At 35.9% G+C, this 22931-nt stretch overlaps 1 protein-coding gene across 2 annotated transcripts in view; it reads left to right on the top strand.

The window, feature by feature from the left end:
- Positions 1 to 22931, top strand: part of RTKN2 (rhotekin 2) — a 76180-nt gene that overhangs the window by 38587 nt on the left and 14662 nt on the right. For both annotated transcript variants that reach the window (XM_043596435.1, XM_043596436.1), the window contains exons 7-9: positions 1721 to 1815; positions 12258 to 12364; positions 13284 to 13415. In XM_043596435.1, coding sequence (XP_043452370.1) covers positions 1721 to 1815; positions 12258 to 12364; positions 13284 to 13415 — 334 coding nt within the window. The remainder of the gene's footprint in view (positions 1 to 1720; positions 1816 to 12257; positions 12365 to 13283; positions 13416 to 22931) is intronic.

The raw sequence follows: 22931 nt of genomic DNA, 5'->3' as shown, positions 1-22931 counted from the left end.
AAGTCCTCCATTTTCCCATATGATGGGTGAAAACCCCAAATCTTTGAAGTTGGTAAACTCCAGGAAGTAAATGCTAATCCAATCCCATCACTCCCTTCTTCTTAACCTTCTCCAGTGACTTCCTATTCTACTTGGAATCAAATCCACCCCTCCTCCAAGCCTCACAGGAAAGTCCCAGGGATCTAATCCTTGCCTGTACCTCTGACCTTGGGTCAAGTAGGGTGGTGTTTCCTGCAGGCTCCTTATGCTTCAGCCACACTGCTCTTCTTTCAGCCCTCTCTGTTTGGAATGTTTTCCCACATTCTTAGCCTGGATCCATCATTTTATGAGGTTATAACCATTACCCCTTAGAGAGTCCTTTCCTGCTTCTCCTTCTTAAAAGACCCCTCAGTTTTCTTACCCCTTCGTTTCATAGAAGAAGTTGCATTGTAACTTACAAATGCCATTGTCTTATTTATCCCTCTGCTTATTCTTTTTTTCCCCTCCCCCTTGCATCAGAATGTAATACTGAGTCCTGTTTGTCATTAGTGTCCCATCACCTTGCATAGGACTTGGCGCATATTAGGTATTCAGTTAATACTTTTGAATGAATGGAGATCTTCCAGAGAAACATTAGTGAGTTAAACCAAATAACTTGAAGGTTTTCATAAGATAAAATAGCGTAAAGAGATAAACATGCCAAGTTGATAATTCATTTATGTTTATACTCTATCATCTATAACATCTAAATATATTTTACATTTTTTATCGTGGTTAAATATATATAGCATAAAATTTACCATTTTAACCATTTTCAAGTGTGTAGTTTGATGGCATTAAGTGTGTTCACAATGTTGTACAACCATCCCACCATCCATCTCCAGAACTTTTTATCTTTCCAAACTGAAATTCTATACCCAATAAACAATCACACCCTGATCCCCCCTCCATCCAGCCACTGTCAACCTCCACCTCTACTTTTTGTTTCTATGAATTGGCCTGTTCTATGGGCTTTACATGTGGAATCAAGCAGTATTTGTCCTTTTGTGATTGGCTTATTTCCCTTAGCATAATGTCTTTAAGGTTAATCCATGTTGTAGAATGTGTCAGAATTTCCTTCCCCCTTTAAGGCTGAATAATATTGCATTGAATGTATGTATCACATTTTGTTTATTCTTTCATCCTTTGAATGGACAGTTGGCCTTCTTCTACTATTTGGCTATTGTGAGTAATGCTGCTATTTATACAGGTGTACATATATCCGTTTGAGTCCCTACTTTTAAGTTCTTTTGGGTATATACCCAGAAGTGTAATTCCTGAATCATATGGTAATTCTATTTCTAATTTTTTGAGGAAACACTGTACCATTTTCCATAGTGGCTACAGCATTTTTACTTTCTCATTAGGAATATACAAAGGTTCCAGTTTGTCTACATTCTACCCAACACTTAACTATTTTCTGTTTTGTTTTGTTATTTTTAATAGAACATATCCTAATGGATGTGAAGTGGAATCTCATTGTGGGTTTTAATTTGCATTTTCCTAATAATTCATGATCTTGAGCATATTTTCATGTTTTTATAGGCCATTTGTATATCTTCTTTGGAGAAATGTCTATTCAAGATCTTTGCCTGGTTTTTAGTCAGGTTGTTTATTTTCTGTTGTTGAACATCTAACTATTTTATGTAGTAGAAAATATACTAAAATACTTAAGGTATGTCTTATTTCTCTCTATTCTTAGGGGTACAAAATATAATTTGCTAGCTCATACTACTCTGACCTTGGAAAGTGTTGAGGATAGCTTCAAGACCCATAATCTGTCCATTAATGGAAATGGTGAGTACAGTCTATATTTTACTTACTATGTATGTTATGTCAATAGATAACATTGTGGCAGTAGTAATTTCTAATTTTAGTATGCCCCTCTGAAGCAGATGTTGGCTTAAATAATGTAGGCATGCATGATTCTGTAGGTTCTTTCTAATATGTCCATCTCCTCCCCCAAAAGAGAAAAAAATGTTATGTTTCCCTCATGCCATTTGCCAGAGATTTGTTTGTGAGGCTACTAGCTCAGTGAGAACAGAAAGGGTTTTGTGTATTCCTAATCCTTGTCTTGGACTTGAAATTGATTACTTCAACACCCTTCTAGTTGGCAATCAAAGACCTATCTTATTTTTATTTTTATTTTTTTATTTTATCTTATTTTTTTAATATGAAATTTATTGTCAAATTGGTTTCCATACAACACCCAGTGCTCATCCCAAAAGGTGCCTTCCTCAATACTCATCACCCACCATCCTCTCCCTCCCACCCACCTATCTTATTTTTAAAGTTGAATTTGAGGAAGCCAAACCTTATGTTGGTAGAAACAGAGGATTGGGGAAGGTAGGACCAAATTAATCTTAACTGTTTTATCTCTGGATAATATTGGTAGTTGTAGTGTGTCCCCCGCCAAAAAATAATAATAATAATAATACAGCAAGGTGAAAAAGGGACTTAAGCAGTTAGGAAGGTTCATAAAATTTAGCATAAGCATTCTCCATTCTCCCAGATTATTTTACCTATGAGGAATCATACAGAGTGGTGATGGTAAAGTAGTTTGGAAATATAACTTGGCCACTTATTCTTGTCCATTTTCTGAAGCAGAATAAAATTATGTACTACCCTACTTGTACTTATTGTTGTAAGGATGCGTGGCTCTGTACTGATGAGATAGATGTTTTTACAACAATATTTTTTAAGTTTTGTGCTAAAACTTACGTTAGAGGTGGCTGGGTGGCTCAGTCGGTTGAGTGTCCAACTTCGGCTCAGGTCATGATCTCGCAGTTCGTGAGTTCGAGCCCTGTATTGGGCTCTGTGCTGACAGCTCAGAGCCTGGAGCCTGCCTCTGCTTCTGTGTCTCCCTCTCTCTCTGCCCTTAACCCACTTGCATTCTGTCTCTGTCTCTCTCAAAAATAAATAAACATTAAAAAAAAATTAAAAAATATATAATTTACTAAAACTGATCCAAGAAACCATAAACCTAAAGAACCCTACAACTATTAAAAATAACTAAATAACTTACATACTGATATAATCATACAATGAAATACTTTAAGCAATAAGATATATACATACTGAATGAACAAAAACCAAGTCACTAAGAAAACATAATGTGATCTTTATCCATATAAAGTTCAAACCAGAAAAAAAACTAAATTGTATTATTTAGAGAAGCACACATAGGTGGTAAAACCAAAAATAAATGCAAGGAAGTGAATACCATAAAAATTGGGCCACATTTACATCTAGAATAATTAAGAAATAATGTTGGCAATGTTCTTTCTGGACATGGGAGTAGTTATGCATAAATTCATCTCATAGTTATTTGTTACATTGTACATTTACATTTTAAGAACTTTTCTCTATTTTTTAGTGTAAGTTTTATTTTTAAATTTTTTTAATATTTATTTTTGAGAGAGAGAGAGACAGAGACAGACAGAACACGAGTGGGGGAGGGGCAGAGAGAGAGAGGGAGATGCAGAAGCAGAAGCAGGCTCCAGGCTCCGAGCTGTGAGCACAGACCCCGTTGTATGGCTCGAACCCACGAGCGTGAGATCATGACCTGAGCCGAAGTTGGACACTTAATCAGCTGAGCCACCCAGGTGCCCCAGTAAGTTATATTTTTATACATATGTGTGTATTCTAAAATTTCGGGTTCATAAGCATTAACTTCTTCACAATAGCTTTATTGAATTTCTCCAGTACCTGTAGTGATGTTTCTCCTTTCCAACTGATAGTGGCTTTTTGTATGTCCTCTGTCTTTTTATTATCATTCTTGCAGTAGGTTTGTCAGTTTTTTTTATTCAGTAGTCTGTTCTATATATTCTAATTATTTGTTAGAAATAACTGTTGTAGTCTATGTATTACTATGAGAGGTCTGATAAAATCTGCTGTGATTGTGGATTTTTCTAGTTCTCATAGCCATGTCTATTTTTGTTTTATAATATTTGAGCCTTTACTGTTTGATACACACAATTTTTAAATTGTGCACTTTCTTCTACTCTTTTAGCCTCAAACTGTTCTTATTTTTATATTGTAGATATGCCTCTTCAAGCAGGATTATATACTGGATTTTAATTTTTATCCAGTTTGACAATCTTTGTGTTTTTTAATGGAGCAGTCATTTTGCATTTGATACCAAATAGTTTATAACCCATATTATATGATATTAAATATTTATGTTTAAATCTGCCATCATATCCTGTGTTTGCTGCTGGTCTTATATATTTCATGATCGTTTTTCTGTTGTTTCTTGCCTTTTTAAGGATTGATAGTTTCATCATTTCAGTTTTTCCTTGTTCCAACTTAAGTTGTAATTCTTTTTCTCATCTTTTAGAAATTACTTCTGGAAATGCCATTAATCATATATGTTAAAGTCTAAAATTAAAAGATAGTTTTACAGGGTGCCTGGGTGGCTCAGTTGATTATGTGTCCAACTGTTGATTTTGGCTCAGGTCATGATCTCACAGTTCACAGGATCAAGCCCTACATCTCTGTCTCTGTCTCTATCTCTCAAAATAAATAAAAAAACTTAAAAAAAGAGATAGTTTTACCTTTTTTTTAGGCAATGCAAGGACTTTAGAACAGAAACTCCATTTCTCTGACCTGTGTGCTATTATTATATATTATAATTCTATTTGATTTTTAATTTCACAAGATGTTTTATACATTTTATATTTATTTAAGTTTACCTAAAGTTTCTGTGCACCACTTGTATCTAATACCTTACATCTGGGATCATTTTCCTTATGCTTGAAGTATAATCCTTAAGAATTTCTTTTAGTATGTTCCACGGATATCATACACCTTTGTTCTTGTGTTTGAAGATAACTGTTTTGTTTTGTTTTTTTTTTTTAATTTTTTTTTTCAACGTTTATTTATTTTTGGGACAGAGAGAGACAGAGCATGAACGGGCAAGGGGCAGAGAGAGAGGGAGACACAGAATCGGAAACAGGCTCCAGGCTCCGAGCCATCAGCCCAGAGCCTGACGCGGGGCTCGAACTCAGGGACCGCGAGATCGTGACCTGGCTGAAGTCGGACGCTTAACCGACTGCGCCACCCAGGCGCCCCTGAAGATAACTGTTTCTTGCTTCATTCTTGAAAGATATTTTTATAGGATACAGAATTTTGGTAGTTCCCATTTTTTATTTTTGAATATTACAGATATAATTCTATCTTCTGGCTTTTTTTACCAGCTACTGAAAATCATGTCAGTGTGTCACTTCTGTGACAGTAGCTTTCTTTTCCCTTTAGCTTTGGTTTTCTGAAGTTTCATTATGATAAAGTACATAATTTAATTTTATTTATGATGCTTTTGGAACTCTAACTTCTTTAAATTATTGATTGGTGTCTTTCATTAGTTCTGGACAAAATCTCAATTTTCCATTCAGAGAGCCTCTGCTCCTCCATTCTCTTTCTTTTCCCCCAGCATGCCTGTTAAACCCGTGTCAGTTGTCCTCACTTTATCCTCTCTGTGTGTTACCCTTTATGATGTGTTTCCTGTATGCATTGTCAATGTTATTTCTTAGGTTTTTGGTGAAAGAGCATGCATTGCTGTTTTATAGCCTGTGACTAATAATTCAGATGTATAACGTCTTTCTGGGTATATTTCTATTGTTTTTTCCTACAGGTCATGATGTCTCAATTCCTTGCATATTGGGTTATCTTCATATAGTTGTCATTAAAATCGAAAGTTTATGTACAGGAATAAATTGATGCAGGCACCTGGAGGGACTATCATTAGGGGCCCACTTTATTCAAAGATCATGTCTGAGTTTTTCCGGACTCCTTGTATCCCCATCTCTAGGCACTGAGAGTCCTAGGCAGCAAGGCTGGTTTATTTCTGGTTCACTGCCTACCCTGTCGGTGGTTCCTCTGGGATGTCAGCCTAGCATGGGGAGGATCTCCCATTAACCTAGTTACATAGTTCAGGCCCTAGACTTTGATTTCTGTTCTGCTTCCTCATCTTGCAGGATCATTAAATCATAACCTCAGCCTTGCTGGGATTGGCAAATGCTCTCAGGACAAACACAGCATCTGTGCTCACTTAACTCACTGGTTCTCATCAAATTTGTACTGGTAATTTCTTATGGTCTTGTTACCTTTTTGTCGCTCTTGGAAGAAATTTTAAATATATTTGATACAGCATTTTCAATAGTTGTCAGTGGGAAGATTGGTCTGCACACTCTACCCTTCTTACCCAAGATTTGAAGTCCGCAATATTATTAGCATTATCAATTTTATCACAAAATCTAGCAGATGAAGTTTATTGTCATTTCATTTGTGTCAGTTCTCTGATTATCAATATTGCCATCATATGTTGAGTGTCTATTGTGTATCAGACACTGTTCTATGAAATATTATTCAGCCTTAAAGAAGAAGGAAATTCTGCAATATGTGACAGCATGAATGCCCCTTGACAACATCACACTAACTGGAATAGCCAGTTGCAGAAGGACAGACACTGCGTGGTTCCACTCACATGAGGTATCTACAATAGGCAAATTCAAAGAAGCACAAGAGTAGAATGGCAGTTACCAGGGGAAAGAAGGAGTTGCTAATTAACAGGTATAAAATTTCAGCTATGCAAGATGAATAGGTTCTAGAGACCCACTGTATGATGTAGAGCCTATTGTTAACAATACTGTATTGTGCATTTAAAAATCTATTAAGAGGCGGGGTGCCTGGCTTAGTTGGTTGAGTGTCTGACTCTTGATTTCGGCTCAGGTCATGATCTCACAGTTTGTGAGTTCGAGTGCCACGTTGGACTCTGTGCTGACAGTGCAGAGCCTGCTTGGGATTCTCTCTGCCTCTCCCTCTGCCCGTCCCCCCCATCCCCCTCCCCCCCCTGCTCTTGGGCACACACGCTCTCTCTCTCTCTAAATAAATAAATAAACTTAAAAAAATCTCTTAAGAGGATAAATCTTCTGTTAGGTGTTTTTACCACAATAAAATGTAAATAAATAAATAAGTAAACAAACAACCAAAGAAACAAACAAACACTTTTAAGCAATTTTCATTCCTAGTGTCTGTGGGATGTGTCTATAAAGAAGCATTACCATGAAGTGATTAATGGTGTGGACTGTGGCACCAGTCAGCCTTGGACTCATATTCTAGTTCTAGCACTGGCTAGTTCTGTGACCTTCACAAGTTCTTCATTTTATTGTCATTTACATTTTACAGATGGGTAAATTGCAGCCTAGAGAACATAACATGCTAGGTCATGTAGCTAGGAAGTGGGTGAGCCAGACTTTAAATAATCCAGGACAGGCTGTACTCTCTGTGCTATGCTTTCTGGTCAGGGATGATGACTATTAAAGCACCTAAAGACTCAAAATACTATCCATGTGTGAATAATGGAATTGATGATGAAAGGCCCCATTCTTTCAACCAAATCATCCGAAAAGTTGAGGAAAAGAATACAATTCATAAAGGAAGCATTAATTTTAGCAGTGATTCCTCAGTTGTCTTCAGTGTTCTGTAAGATATTACTAGACTCTTGTTCAGTAAAATACTCATGGGTAGATCAGCATGGGCACTGTGTGGTATGGCTCTTTTTTAGAGAAATGCAATACAGACTCACACACTGTGAGAAGTCTGAGACTGTGCTTAAACCAGTAACACCCAAAACTGTGGGCACTGGAGTTTGTGGACTCCACAGAAGAAAGTTAAAGAAACAATAACCCATATGCCTAACTCTTCGTAGGAGGTATATTCCTAGAATGTGTATGAATTAAAATCTTGTAAATCAATCCTATTTGGAAAAAGAAGAAATATTCTAATTTAAAGGAAACAGAATTTTATACTGAAAAAAAGCCACCCTCAAATTTATTCATTAATATAAATCTATGTTAATACATTGGGTTTTCCTGAATAAAGTTATGTTAGTAGTGTCTGTAAAATCAAGAGGAAATAACTATATTTTCTAAAATTTATAACTCAGTTTTATTATTCTTGATAATTGAAAGGAAAAGCTAAAATGGTATCTTCATCATCAAGAAATTTTTATTCTTTTTATGAAACAATGAAACCACATTGTGAAGATTGACTCACAGGGAACTAAGATGTTATCTGGATTCTTTCCCTTGCCTGTGTTTTGTTTTTGTTGTTGCTGTCATTTTTAAACACCATTTTGTTCTCCATTTGAAAATATAAATGAATTAGATAAAATCTTTAAGTAGTGAAAAGTTAAATTGCTTTTTCACTTCCTGTTTCATTTCATTTTGTCCTAATGTCGCCCTTGGTTAGAAAAGAAGAATTAAGCATTTGGATTAGATAATTTGTGCAGGGATGGAGGCAGCACTGAAAATGGAAAGGGCGTGGTCTGGGGAGTGAGACTGTCCTAGATATGAAATAACAGGAAGCTGCTATGTGACAGACACAATGATAGATGCCATTTCCACATTATTTGATTTTCACAACAGCCCTCCTTCTGAAGATGGGTAGTATTTTTAAACATGAAGACTTGGTCCTCAGATGGGTTAAGTGACTAGATGGATGCCATGTTTCCTGTCAGAAGTAGAGAGAAGAAGCTGTGACTCTGCACTTCATCCACGGTGGTCCTCAGCTGTGAAGAGACCCTGGTCAGAAGGGATAGGTGATTGCAGAGTATATGGCAAGGGGTCTGCAGAAAAAGGAATTCTACATCCAATATTGCTTTCCAAGGACCATGATCAGGAGGAAATTACTTTTCTCTGCATGCTATGAAATCTAAACTTCTTTTACTGGAGAAGCACATTTGTTACGAGTGGTAGTTTCCAGGATACATTAGTGATTGAACAAACTTTATGAACTCGTATGAAAAGCTAATCATCATTTATGGTTCTATTTTTCTTAACAAAGTGTATCCTAACTTAAAAATAACTAGCCTACAGATATTTAGAACATAAGCCATCCATAAATCTAGGATTGCTACATAAAGAAATTTGCTTTCAAAGTTTAAATTCATAAATCACAAAGTTGATTTCAGATGTTTTACTCAGATGCCTGCTTTTATCGAATTTTTATTTCATTTCCTGCCTATTTTAGAAAAGGAGTTTCTCCTATATCTATTTATTTATGCCTGTGTTTTGGAATCATTGCCTGTGTTCTATTTATGCATTTATTTTTCCGAGGTCAAACCCTTTATTTCTGAAAGGTAGCAGCTTTACCAAGATATTAGTAAAAAAGATTTGAATAGTCCCAGACAATTTGTTGTGCTCTATTCTTAATAATGAGCAGGCAGGTTGTTAAAAACTTTTTTGTTTTCCTTTGTGTACTTTATTTAGGCACATCTTTTTCATGTAACTGATGTACCAAACCTTGGCATGGCATCTATATATAATTGTACTTTTACCAAAAAATGTTTTATTTTCCAGAGTTATTTTCCAGAGTTTCCAGGTTATTGACTTTGGGGTCAAAAATCGTAACAACCAATGGCTAGCAATTGTAGAGGCACTACCAACAGGGATGCATTGAAAACTTTGAAAATCAGTTTTGTGTGGTCCATTGTGGGCAAAGGGCCACATATTGGGAATCAATTACACAATGCTTTCTTTCCATACAGATGTGAAGGCTGTATGTCTATCTACACACTACATTAAGGGAATATCTTAATGTTTTTTGAAAGAACTTTTTTAAACAATTGCAAACTTACAGAAAAGTTACAAGTTAAATGTCAAGATCTTTTTCCCAAAAGAATTTATGAGAGCAAGTTTACGTCATTCTCCACTGCCTCCAAATATGTTATTATATATTTCCTACTATTTAATAGGACATCGGTTACATCACTACCACTATTCCAAGTCAGTAAATGAATATTAATACATTACTACCATTTAATCATCAAACTGTATTAAATAAAGTATTGCTCCTTGTCCCAATAATGTCTTTTATGACAGAAGGATCCAGTGCAGAAGGATTCATTGCATTTAATTATCATGCTTCTTTTAGTTTCTTTCAAACTGGACCATTTCTTCTGTCTTTTCTTGGCATTCATAACATTGACATTTAAAAAAAAATTTATGTAATGTGTATTTATTTATTTTGAGAGAGATAAAAAGAGCAGAGGAGGGGCAGAGAAAGAGAGAGAGAGAATCCCAAGCAGGCTCCATGCTGTCAGTGCAGAGCCTGACATGGGGCTTGAACCCATGAACCACAACATCAGGACTTGAGCCGAAATCAAGAGTCAGATGCTTAGCCAACTGAGCCCCCAGGCAGCCCAATAACCTTGATATTTTTAAACATCATAGTCAGTTACTTTGCAGAAGGTCCCTAAATTTAGGGTTGTCTGATGTTTTCTTGGGATAAGACTTAGGATATGCATCTTTGGCAGGAATATCACAGAAATGATCCTGAGTTCTTATTGAGTTCTGTCAAGTGGCATGTAATTTTGATTCATCTCAATACTGATAATTTTTACTTTGATCACTTGATTAGTGTGGTGTCCGCCCAGCTTCTCTACTGTAAAGTTACTCTTTTGTTTCCCCTTTGAAAGAACTTTTAATATGTATTTTGTGTGGAAGAGGGCGGTGGCTTGAAACTATGTAAGTGTATGTCTTACTGGTCTTTCAATTTATTCATTTGTTTATATCAATATGGACTCATGTTTTCCTGTTTTATTCAGTGCATCATAATCTGTTAATATCATTGCTTGTTTTAAGGTTCAAGTTGTCTCCAATCTGGCCAATGGGAACACATTCAAGAAGGGTTCTGTTGTCTTTTTGACAGTGTTCTCATCATGAGTACTTCCTTGCTTTATGGCATAACAAGGTATTTCAGGTTCATCCTGTACTTTCCTTGCCCCAGTCATGGAATCGGTCATTTCTCCAAGGAATGCTGGTTCTTTGTAATGGAAATAATATTTAGAAGACATGAGCTGGGCTCTAGATTTATTAGAGTGGTACTGTTAGAGTGTGGCTTTCCATGGGTGCTCTCAGTGGACATAGCTGCACACATGCTTATGTGTTTTGTCCTGTATTTCCTAACCTCTGTATGTTGGAAATCATGAGTCCATACCAGTGCATCCAGTTCTAATCTAACAGCACAGAGTTCATTCTACACATTTGTAACTCCTTTTTCTGACAGAAAGAAACCCGTCTTTTGTACCTTTAATGCATTTTCTTCTTTGATCAGCCTTCCTGAAAGCAACCATTCTTTTATCTCCCTTGAATAGATACTCTCTTCTCCTTGTTGGAGCTCTGACTCCTCATTCTAGGCTGCCCCTTGCCCCATGTAGACTCTCCTTACCTTGCTGAGGCTCACACAAGCCTGGCCACCCCAGGCTTAATGTTCCCCTGCCTGGCTGCCCTCTCCCTTACCTCAAGTGGACACCCTCCTCAGCTGGCCTGTGCTCTGACACCCCACGCCCACTGCCTCTGTTCTCAGATGCCCCCCTCACTGGGCTCTGACACACTTTTCTGGGTCACTGAATGTGACCTTGCTGCTCTCAGACTCCGACTGCCATGGCTGAGTCACCTGCCAAATGTGCACACTCTCCTTACTCTTTGGATTCTGACACCTCACATTGGGCATCCACACCATGTAGACATCACTCTGCTTGGGCCTTGACTCCCCACACCAGGCCACCCCCTGAGGAGAAATCCCCCATGGGCTGTGTCCCATGTGGTCCATCTTCCTCAGCCCATTCAGGCTCTGACACCTGGTGCTTGACAGCTTGACAGCTCTCCTACTCACCATCCCCATCCTTCCTGGCTCCAGCACCTGGCATAGGTGCCTGTGGGGGTGGGCTCTACCTAGTGACTTACAACTGAATTGTGCAGTAAGGGAAGGGAAAGAAGAAGGGCCAAGAGGCTTATACAAGCATTATCTTGAAATTGTCCTCTGAAATGTTATGTTCAGATCACTTTGTTAGATATTACAATGAAAATCAGAACACGAAGTAGAATTTGACATATAAAAATCATTTTATTAGAATGTTTTTTATTTTAAATGAGTTTACTTATATGCCCTGAACTACCTTCATTGGTTAAATACTTTAAGATCAAACCAGAGATCAAGAGACTAAAAGCTCCACGTCTGTTGGGTAAAAGCATTATCAGTTTAACATCATCCTGTCCTATTTTCTCATATTTGATTTTTTCGTTAACAATGGCATTGCTGTTTGAGTATGATGAGCCTTTACATATGTTCTTATACACAGCAAAAAAAATTGCAAAATAGAAAAAAAAATGAAAATGTATAATGACCTTAAATACACATGTTTGTAACTTGCTTTTTTTTCTATCTTGTTTAACTAGAGGAGTCTTCATTTTGGCTTCCCTTATACGGCAACATGTGCTGCCGCCTAGTTGCCCAGCCAGCGTGCGTGGCTAAGGATGCATTTGCAGGATTTCTACATCAGCAGGTTGGAGGACTTTGAATATCCTACAGTTATAGCTACAGTCTAGATCTTAATATACTTGCAGTTTGGTCTTCTGATAATGAAAAGTATTATTTTTAAAGTGTTCCTTTAAATGGCCATTTTCCCAATGTTAGGCCTAGAATGGGGGTGAGAAGGTGGGAAGGGGAGGGGTCTCATGCAGGCCTGATGGCTAAGGAGCCACTTCCAGGTCCCTCTGCTTTATAATGGCCGTAGCAGGACAATCAGCAGCAGGGACCCCTCGTGGAAGCAGATTAGGGCTGTTCCCTACCTTTCAGAGAAGGCCTTCCTGGCAGACAGCTTTTGGCACACTTAAGGCCTCTGGGCTTCCAAAGTTGCTTCTGTGGCACCTACTCCTGATTTATTTATAACCGCAGTTATTTACATGCAGTAAATAATTAATTACGGGCTTCAGTGAATCAATACCTTTTTAAAAAAGATTCCATTAAGAGGAAAGAAAATTTGCATTCTTACAGGGTAGTCAACATTTTCCAGTATTCTGAGAACAGTAAGGGAAAATTATATTTTGAGTATTGAGTTATTTTTATAATTTTTTTGAGTTATTAGATGGATTGCTGTGGAATTTGAAGCACTAATTTTTAATAGACTAGCTTTTCTAAAACTGCATTGATTTATGATCCTATATGTGTAAAAGTTATGTGGTAATCATTACCTCCATTTGCTTAATGCTTTTGAGAATTCCAAACCTTTCTTCTGTGATATTAACTTACTCTTTCATTTTGGACTATTGACTTATTGTACATTAAATTAATGGGTAACTCTATCACATTAAAAAAAATTTTTTTAAACTAACATAACTTTGGTAATTTAAGTATTTTGTTGAATTTAATGTTAAGATGATAAATAATGATTAAGGTTGATGTCTTCTTGAATTTTTTTTCAGCAAATGGTAGAAAGCCTGATTAGTTGGAGAAGGTTGTACTGTGTTTTAAGAGGGGGTAAACTCTATTGTTTTTATACACCAGAAGAAATTGAAGCCAAAGTGGAGCCAACTTTGGTAGTGTCCATTAACAAGGTAAATAAAATGCTGTTTTAAAAATAAAGACATAACATTTTATAGTTTGTTCTTTTCCGTGCAATTCACATTATTGCCACCTTATGAAGAAAAGGGAAGGACTGCTGAAAATAGGTTAGTTCACAAAGATAAATTAATTTTCTCTTTTTCTTCTATTACAGTGCTTATCCAGTAAAGGAAATACTGTATATTTCCTAAGAAAACATAGTAATTGGAAATCTATACCAGTAAATAGATTTTAAAGCAGAGAATGTAACTCCACATTAACAGGATATTTAAATTTTTCATGAATTTATTTAAGAGATAATATAAACATAAACTGATAGCTCATGTTACAGTGATGCTTTTTCTAGAAAGTTAGTATTCAAATGAACCCATAAAAAGATATTCCCGGGTGTACTTCCTGATTTCTTAGGGGATTGATGGGCAGTTGTCCAACCTTCTGTCAGAAAAGGAAAGCCTGATTCTCTCTCTCCCCCTCCCCCCGCCCTCTCTCTCTCTCTCTCTCTCTCACACACACACACACACACACACACACACACTCTTATCGCATGATCTTAAATTTATCTTCATCTGTTACCTAAATCTAGTGTTTATTAGAGGGTTCCTCCCCTTTTGGCATTCCTACTCTAGGGCACTTCTTGGCATTTCTAGAGCAGAGTATCATGTTTTCTGTCCATAGACTATACTGACTTGTTTCTAGTTGTTTTACTTTGCTTGTTTTTGCTTTTGGAGTGGTTGAATTGAAGTATCTGGTAAAATATGAGCCATCACATCTGTTAACTGTACATGTTCTGCTTGACTTGAAATTATCTTTTGAAAAAACATAAAGTTGTATGTCTTGAAAAACATGTGGATACTGTTTTACTAATCTATAAAGACTTGAGTTAATTTCTGTGATCATTTCCAATAATGACATTTAGTCCATTTCTATCCTGCTTTTAGAAATTATACTGCTTTTTCTTAAAGGAACTTCTTCAGTGAGACCTTTTACATTAAGGTCCACTTAATTGATCTGTGTTGTGTTTTAGAAAGATTAGTGTTGCTCTTAAATAATATACCTCAATATTAAAACATGGTGAATTGATTTTAGTTTAGATAATTAGGTTGGTTTGTGAAAAGTATATTTTTTATTGGAAAATTGATATATTTTTTCATTACTTGCCAATGTTTTGTTTTGTCTTGTCTTGTTTATGCAGTGTCCACTTTTGCCTGGTCTTTTGAAAATTGCAGATGTGCAGAAAAGTTGAAAGAATAGAATAACAAACACCTATATACTTTTCACCTAGAGTCTTTGGCTGTTGTTAATATGTTGCCATATTTGCTTTCTCTTCACATAGTTTGAGAATTTTTTCAGAACCATTTGAAAGTAAGTAGCCCACAGCATAACATTTCTTCCCTGGAATTTCAGTATGTTTCAGCTAAAAACAAGGACATTTCCTTCATGACCATATTATTTACCACAGTCATGAAATTTACTGTTGATAAAATATTATCTAATATATAGAGAGCAAATTGTCCCTAAAATGTTCTAATTTTTCTTTATTGTTTGATTAAGACCCCCATCAAGGATCACAAACTGCAGCTGGTCACCAGGTCTTTTGATTGTTTCCTTTTTACCTAAATTGGACCCATCACTCATTGCCTCTTTTTTCTTTTTTTGTCTTTTACTGTATTGACATTTTGTAAAAATCCAGGCTAGTCCCTAAATCTGTTTTTGACTAATTGTTTCACTAGATTCGAGTAAATATTTTTGGCAAGAGTTCTGCATAGATGATTTTATCTAACCTGGTTTTCACTAGGTAGCTAGGTAGTGAAAAATGGAATTCTACCGATTTTTTTCTTACATGTTGTGCAATGGAATATGGATAGTCAGACAACAAATTAAAATGTAATCTAGACAGATGATATTTTAAATTCATTTATTTTATTTGAAAACAGTCTTCAAGGTATTCATTTTACCTTATCAGTCCTTTATGGTAGACAGAGCAGGTAAGTCAGCCCTGTTTTATAGGTATGTTATTTCTGTTTTACAAGTGAAGAAACAGACTCACAGATCAGATAGAACTTGTCTAGCTAGTAAGTAAAATTATATGGCTCACTGTTTTTCTGTTTCCTTACAGACATACTGCTAGACTAGATTTGGAAGGCAAAATTAGACTTTTTCCCATCTCTGTACCCACTCTGAATAAGTTATGAGAGTAAAAACAGCTCTGAAGTGACGTTTTGAGTCTGAGGCCACAGTTACTACCTACCTATAGGCAATGGCTTAGACACGTATTGAATCTTTACCATTTAAATTTAAGAGGCAGTTATAATGGAACCCCTTTGTTACTGTAACCAGTGTATTTTCTTGTCTGATGACAAGGGTGTAATTCCAAAAAAGCAGTTAACAGTGTTTACATGGTCTGGCTGAATTAATCTTTTTTCAATTGACACATTTTTTCGTGTAGTAATAAAAGCTGGTGGCCTGGTGACTGATAGGATTCTGTAGTCAATCAGCTCCATTATTAAGATGACTAAAATCACCGTACTTAGAAATCCCAGTGGTGGTTCCACAATTGACCATTACAAATTCACAGGAAAATGATTAATCTAGTAATTTGTATAACCTCAGCCTTAGACTTGGGGCAGTATGGGCTGTATTTGACCCTGACGACCGATGACATAAATTGTCATTGCACATGACTTTTGTCTAAAGTACAAAAGAGAATTTTAAGATTAAACCATGAGGTAAGGGTTAGGTCGAGAAGATTAATATAATTTAGTTGCTGATCTCAAAGATTAAACTGGTAACACAGTCTTCCATTCTCTAGCTTTGTGACATTGCTGTCTTAATTTTCTCCGGAACTGATTCCTGCCCTTTCTCTGTAGCAGCTTTTCTCTTTGCAGTTCCTACTTCTACCTCAGGCTTCTTTTGAACCCTTCCATTTACCTGAAAACTTCACTTTTAACAGTAAATGCCCTGGTCTTCTTGTTTAAATATGACTATCTCAGTCAAGAAATGTATTTGTTACTTCTGTAAACCTGGCCGTTATGTAATTACATCTCCTATTAAAGTAATTTTTACTTGTTTTTTTCTCAACTTAGAAAATTATTCAAATTTATAGAAAAGTTGTAACAATACTATAGTGACACTTTCATACCACCTAGCTTTAACAGTTACCATTGTTGTCATCTTTGCTTTATCTCTTTTTTTCTTTTGGGGGGGAGTTTAAATGTTTTTAAAAAATTTTTTTTTTTTTTAAATTTTTTTTTTTTTTCAACGTTTTTTATTTATTTTTGGTACAGAAAGAGACAGAGCATGAACGGGGGAGGGGCAGAGAGAGAGGGAGACACAGAATCGGAAACAGGCTCCAGGCTCTGAGCCATCAGCCCAGAGCCTGACGCGGGGCTCGAACTCACGGACCGTGAGATCGTGACCTGGCTGAAGTCGGACGCTTAACCGACTGCGCCACCCAGGCGCCCCGAAAATTTTTTTTAATGTTTATTTATTTTTGAGAGAGAGAGAGAGAGAGAGAGAGAGAGAGAGAGAGAGTGTGTGTGTGAGCAAGCGAGGGGCAGAGAGAGAGGGAGACACAGAATGGAAGCAGCATCCAGGCTCTGAGCTGTCAGCACAGAGCCCTACGTGGGGCTCAAACTCACAAACTGCGAGATGCTGACCTAAGCCCAAGTCAGAGGCCTAATTGACTGAGCCACCCAGGTGCCCCAAAACAAAAGTATTTAAAAAATTTTTTTTTTAATGTTTATCCACTTTTGAGAGAGAGAGAGAGAGAGAGAGAGAGAGAGAGAGAGAGAGGAGGGCCAGAGAGAGAGGGAGACACTGAATCGGAGGCAGGCTCCAGGCTCTGAGCTGTCAACACAGAGCCCAATGCAGGCTTGAACCACGAACCATGAGAACATGACCTGAGCCAAAATCAGACACTTAACTGACTGAACCACCCAGGCGCCCCATAAACTCTTTGTATTAAGTTTTAATTTGCTTTATGATGGTATAGTTGACATAAAATAAAATTCACCAATTATAAATGTACAATTTGATAATTTTTGATAATATACAGTTGTGTAATCATTACTACAATCAGTATTGGATTATAGGTTTTTTTAAGCTTTTTTGTGACAACATTTAAGTTCTACTCTCTTAGTAAATTTTAATCATACAGTAGTGTTATCAGCTATAGTCACCCTCAGATCTTATTTATCTTACAGCTATAAGTCTGTAAAGTCTCTTATCTATATTTTTTGCTGACCATTTGAACATAAGTCTCCAACATTGATACTTTATCCCTGAATACTTCAACATGCAACTCTTAAAAATAGGAGCCTCTAAAAAAAAGTGTGTTGTGTAGATGAAATTACAATACCATCGTCACAGCTAGCCAAACTGACAATAATTCTCTTATAACTTCTAATATCCAGTCCATATTCAAATTTCCCCATTTTCCCTAAAGTGTCCTGTTAGCTTTTACTTTCAATCTAGGAACATTCAAGGATTGTGCATTCTTCTCAACTGTAAATTAGGTCTAGAGGTTTGCTTAGATTCATTCTAAACATTATTTACAAGAATATTTCATGCATAATGACAAATACTTTACAGAGCATTCTGTTCAGAGGTACATGATGCTGGGTTGTCTCATTTTGGCAATGCCACATTTAATGACTTGGTTAAGGTGGTGACCACTAACTCTCTCCTGCATAACGGTAAGACATCCTCTTTACTATTAGCAAGTAATCAGTGAGGTGATAGTTTGGCACTGTTTGTATATCTTTGTTGTCCAGTAGTCTTTCACATAATGGTTTTAGCGACCGGATTGCCCTTGTCTGAATTGGTTATCACACTGGAGGTTGCATATGTTGTTCTCACAATACCCTTCATTCTACATGTATTAGCTGGCATTCTTTTATAAAGAAGGACTTTTTCTCATCAAGTAACAATGAATTCCAGTCCCTCCTGAAATGGCAGGATAAAAGCTTACTGTTTTAATTACCAATTTTCAGAGTAAGGAGTTGGTATTTTGGTCTTGTATTGATATTGGCAGTATGTATCGGAGCAGCATTACTCCCTCCAGAAGAAGCAAATGAATGTTGTGTCTATTGTGTTCCCCCCGGATTAATGGTAAACTCATAGATTTTTATTTATTCAATGCTTTAAATTACTTGATCTTAAAATATAAGGTAGGTATTTTAATTGTTTGACTTTGGAAATTTCTATGGGATACATGCTAAACAGGACCTTTGATAAATGCCAACTTGGTATTTTCTGATATGTAGAGCAGGTAAGCACCAAATAAACCTTTTTTTAAAAAAATTTTTGTTTTTAATGTTTATTTTTTATTTTGGAGAGAGAGAGACAGAGCATGAGCAGGGGGAGGGCCAGAGAGAGAGGGAGACACAGAATCTGAAGCAGGCTCCAGGCTCTGAGCTGTCAGCACAGAGCCCGACGTCAGACTCAAACCCATAAACATGTGATCATGACCTGAGCTGAAGTCAGATGCTTAACTGACTGGGTCCCCCAGGTGCCCCCAAATAAAACTTTTAAGAATGGTTTTGTTTCAGTTTTTAGTATATTTTCAATTCTGGGTCTCTAACATCTTTTTATGCTTAATACTGTTAAATATTAAGTACAAATCAGAGTTCTTTTCTCTTTGCTGTCTTTCTTCTCATCTCATGATTTAGAAAATAATAATTTTGCTTAATGCTACTATAAAAATTATGTGAAATCATAAATTTTGCAGTTGCTAAGGTGTATAAACAATAATTCTGTTATTTTGATCACAGGATCTGTTCTCTAACTGTAATTTTTTCTAAATGGCATTTCCTGTAAAGCTAAGTCAGTTTATTAATTTTCATAGGGAGCCATCTGTGGAAATAGTCACATTAAGGGAAGAAAAGCCTGAGCTATTCCCCTCCTGTTTTCAATCCAAATTTGAAAGGATGATTTACTTCAAAGTGATTGCTTCAACTTCAAAAAACTTCACTATTAATGTTGTTGAGCAAGACATTCCCAATAAGGGATACTTAACAGAGCCATTGAATCTTCTATATATTGTAGAAAACATTTTATTAGCCAGTTTTATCCATTGCCAGTGGGGTGAGTAGTGGAATGGAAAAGTGGTGTGGGTCTTTGAGATCAAAAGTTTTTTCTTGATTTAGATACTGTATATCATTTCAATAATGAATAATAAAATTTGTACTAACCAAATCAATATTACTACTTGGTCTGATAGATCTTTGTTAAATTATCTTGAAATTGCTTTAACCATTATGTTTGTCATGGACCCTAACAAGCAAAATTATTATGAAGCACATGGGATTTTTTTTCTGATTATGTTAGTCCTTTAATGTCTCAATCCTATCAACTATTTAGATTGTCGTTTATTAAATACAGCAAAAATAGTTACTTAAGCCTTTTCCTTTAGGAGTTTACATCTGATTTCATTGACATAAATTGAAAATAATTATATCACACTAATACTAATCCTTCCTAATGCTTGGTTTGATTTATGGTTATGGTTTATGTATTTCCAACATTCCTTGCCAAATATTGTGAAAGTATGCTTTCTTTGTTACTAGAGTGTGTATGAGGTCTAAAGCTTGTTTTTCGTCAGCAACATTTTGTCTTCATTCCTGATTAACAAGACTTTAGACCAAACACCTTTCAAAGAACTCATTTATTCTTAACAACATGTTCATGAGGAAGCTGTGAGTGAAGTAATATTATCTCAGCATTATAGGTAGGAAAGCAGGCACTTAGTTCTTTGTACTTGTAGCTTATTTTTAATTTGGGGAGGGGACATTTAAATATAATCTTTAAAGAGAATGATAGAAATAAACCTGTCTGTATCCTCGTACATTGTCCATCATAAAATTATTTTGAAGCAAATACTGGAGGCTATATGATTTTACTTATAATTATTACAATTATCATACTTAACGAAAATTTATAGTCATATATATAGTCAATATATCATCAAAAATTCAGTGTTCAAATTTTCCAGCCTTGTAATTTTTTAAATAGCTTTTGAATCAGGATTTTAAAATAATGGTTATATATTGCATTTAATTGATTTGATCTCTTAAATATGTAACTCTGTTGGAGTTGTCTCTTGGTCTCATGCACACACACACACTCTCTCTCTCACACACACACACACACACAATTTATTGAAGAAATTGAGTCATTTATCCTACAGCGTTTTCCATATTCTGAATTTTGCTGATTGCATCTTTGAGTTGTCTTTTTTTCTCCTATTTTTGGATCAGATTTTTGTTTGTTGGTTGATTGGTTAGTAACAATATATCTTAGGAAATATTGTGTACTTTTATTGAGAGACATTTAATTGCCTGGGTCTTCTAATCATGTTAACATCCATAGGTGAGTATTGATTGCATCCTTTATTTCATTAGGGATTGCAAATTGGTGGTATTTTAACATTCTTTCTTCATTTATTAGCTGGGATACCTCTATATTATCAGCTGTTTGGTTGAGGTACAATTCTTATAGGAAAGACAGAATGAAGACTTTAAGATTTAACTAGTTGCCAAAACAATGAGGTGGTTCCTTAGCATCCTTCAAAAGTGACAAGTGAGTCCATTTTTTTTTTAAATTTTGAGAGAGTGAGTGAGTGGGGGGAGGGACAGAGAGACAGACAGGGTGAAAGAGAATCCCAGGCAGGCTCCACACTCAGCACAGAGCCTGACACGGGGCTTGATCTCACAACCGTGAGATCCTGACCTGAGCCGAAATGAAGAGTTGGATGCTTAGTTGACTGAGCTATCCAGTTACCCCCAAATGAGTTCATTTTTAAATATCATTAAGAATTTATGGGTTTAAAGACATTTCATGCATTAATCCATTACCATTGGATTCTTATTGACATTTAGATAGTCCCATCTTTGGCTACTGGAAGCCTCTTCAGTTTGGCTCTCAAGTCCTTTTGATACAATCCTATTAGTCTTTGATTTTTGGTAGGATAAGAAGTTCAGGGATTATCCTATATATTTTCTGGCCCAAGCTAAGAATTAGCCATGTCTATAAAGAGCTCTGATTCCTTTTAGTAGGAAATAATATTTAGAACCCATAATCTGGTTACGGAGTAGACTTTTTAAAGATTGTATAGTCAAAAGTAAGGTAAGAAACAGTGCATAAATCTAATCCCAATTTAGTAATTTTCCATTACCACAGAAATAGAGAGGTTGAAGTACAGTTTTAATTTAAAATAATGAACAGCCTAAAAGAAACTTTCCTTTGATTTCAGAGTTAATTATATTTTGTTACAAAATTGACTTCTCAGATTATATCTGTTACTGACTTCAGTTGGCCTTCTCTGGGTACCCGCCATCTCATGCAGTGGAAGGTTCCAGTTCAGTATGTGTTGACTGATAAAAGGAGATCCAGCCAAGGATTAAAATTTCACAGTGAAGTCTCAAATTTATCCGCAGAGCAGTAAAAGTTGACTGTAAAACATCCCTAATCAACTAAATGGTTTGGGATTAGCAAAAAGCAAGGCAGGAAACTCTGATTTTAGATAGAAAACTTATTTTGGGACATAAGTTTCCTCATCTATAAAGTGTTGGATTAGGACTATATCTGCGATCCTCGTATGTCAACCTAAAACTGTCATTATCTGAGTTGTTCTTCTCTTATCTCATTAATTTATTCTTCATATATTTTTCAATCACTTAGTGAGTGCCAGGCAGTATTTTTGGTGGGAGAAATAGTGGGAGAAGAAATGCCCGTTTCTTGCTTTCAAACCCTGCTAAGAGGAGACACTGCCCTCATCTAAGCGTCATGTGAGCCCATAATGATAACAGTCCTAGAATTCACCTTGTATTTTCTAACCCATTCCTCATTGAAGTTTTAAGAACTCTTATTGATACTTTGCCCAGAATGAAAAACAGCTTGCATGGACTTTCTGACATTATCAGAAACTTTATTTAATGACTTTTTCTTTGACATCCAGTTTTTGGTTGAAAAAATTCCCATTAGCTAAATTATTTGGGGTGATAAAATATAGAAGTTAATTCAAATGATCTATTCTGCGTTTCATTTGCACCTTTTAAAAGCTTCTCATGTTTTAAAAATTTAGTGGTATTTATGGTCCTCAGAGCTAATGGAGTGTATAGTGTACAGTATTTATATATTATTGCATTATATTCTCTTAGAAAGATATAAATGATCCAGTTCATCAGATTTTCTACATAGCTATTTTCATTTGAAATGATATCTTGGTATTATTAAAAATGTACATATTCATCTATAAAAATCACACTTTCCATATTTAAAAGTTGAATCCATTTTAATCCTACATACAAAAGGTAGTCAGAAATTTGTATTCCGATAGATTTGAATGGAGACAAAAGCACAATTTCAACAACAAGAATAATTCATATTTTATTGTTTTTTTTTTTAATACTGAGAGAATAGAGGGTTCTCCTGCCTTCCTCCCCCACTGAATCAGCCTTCAGTAAGTCTTACTGAGAGCATATTAAAGATTCTTTCTGGAGCTTCAGTCA

The sequence above is a fragment of the Prionailurus bengalensis genome, chromosome D2 (assembly GCF_016509475.1).
Source record: "Prionailurus bengalensis isolate Pbe53 chromosome D2, Fcat_Pben_1.1_paternal_pri, whole genome shotgun sequence".
Classification (NCBI taxonomy): Eukaryota; Metazoa; Chordata; class Mammalia; order Carnivora; family Felidae; genus Prionailurus; species Prionailurus bengalensis.
This window is presented reverse-complemented; position numbering and strand designations above follow the sequence as displayed.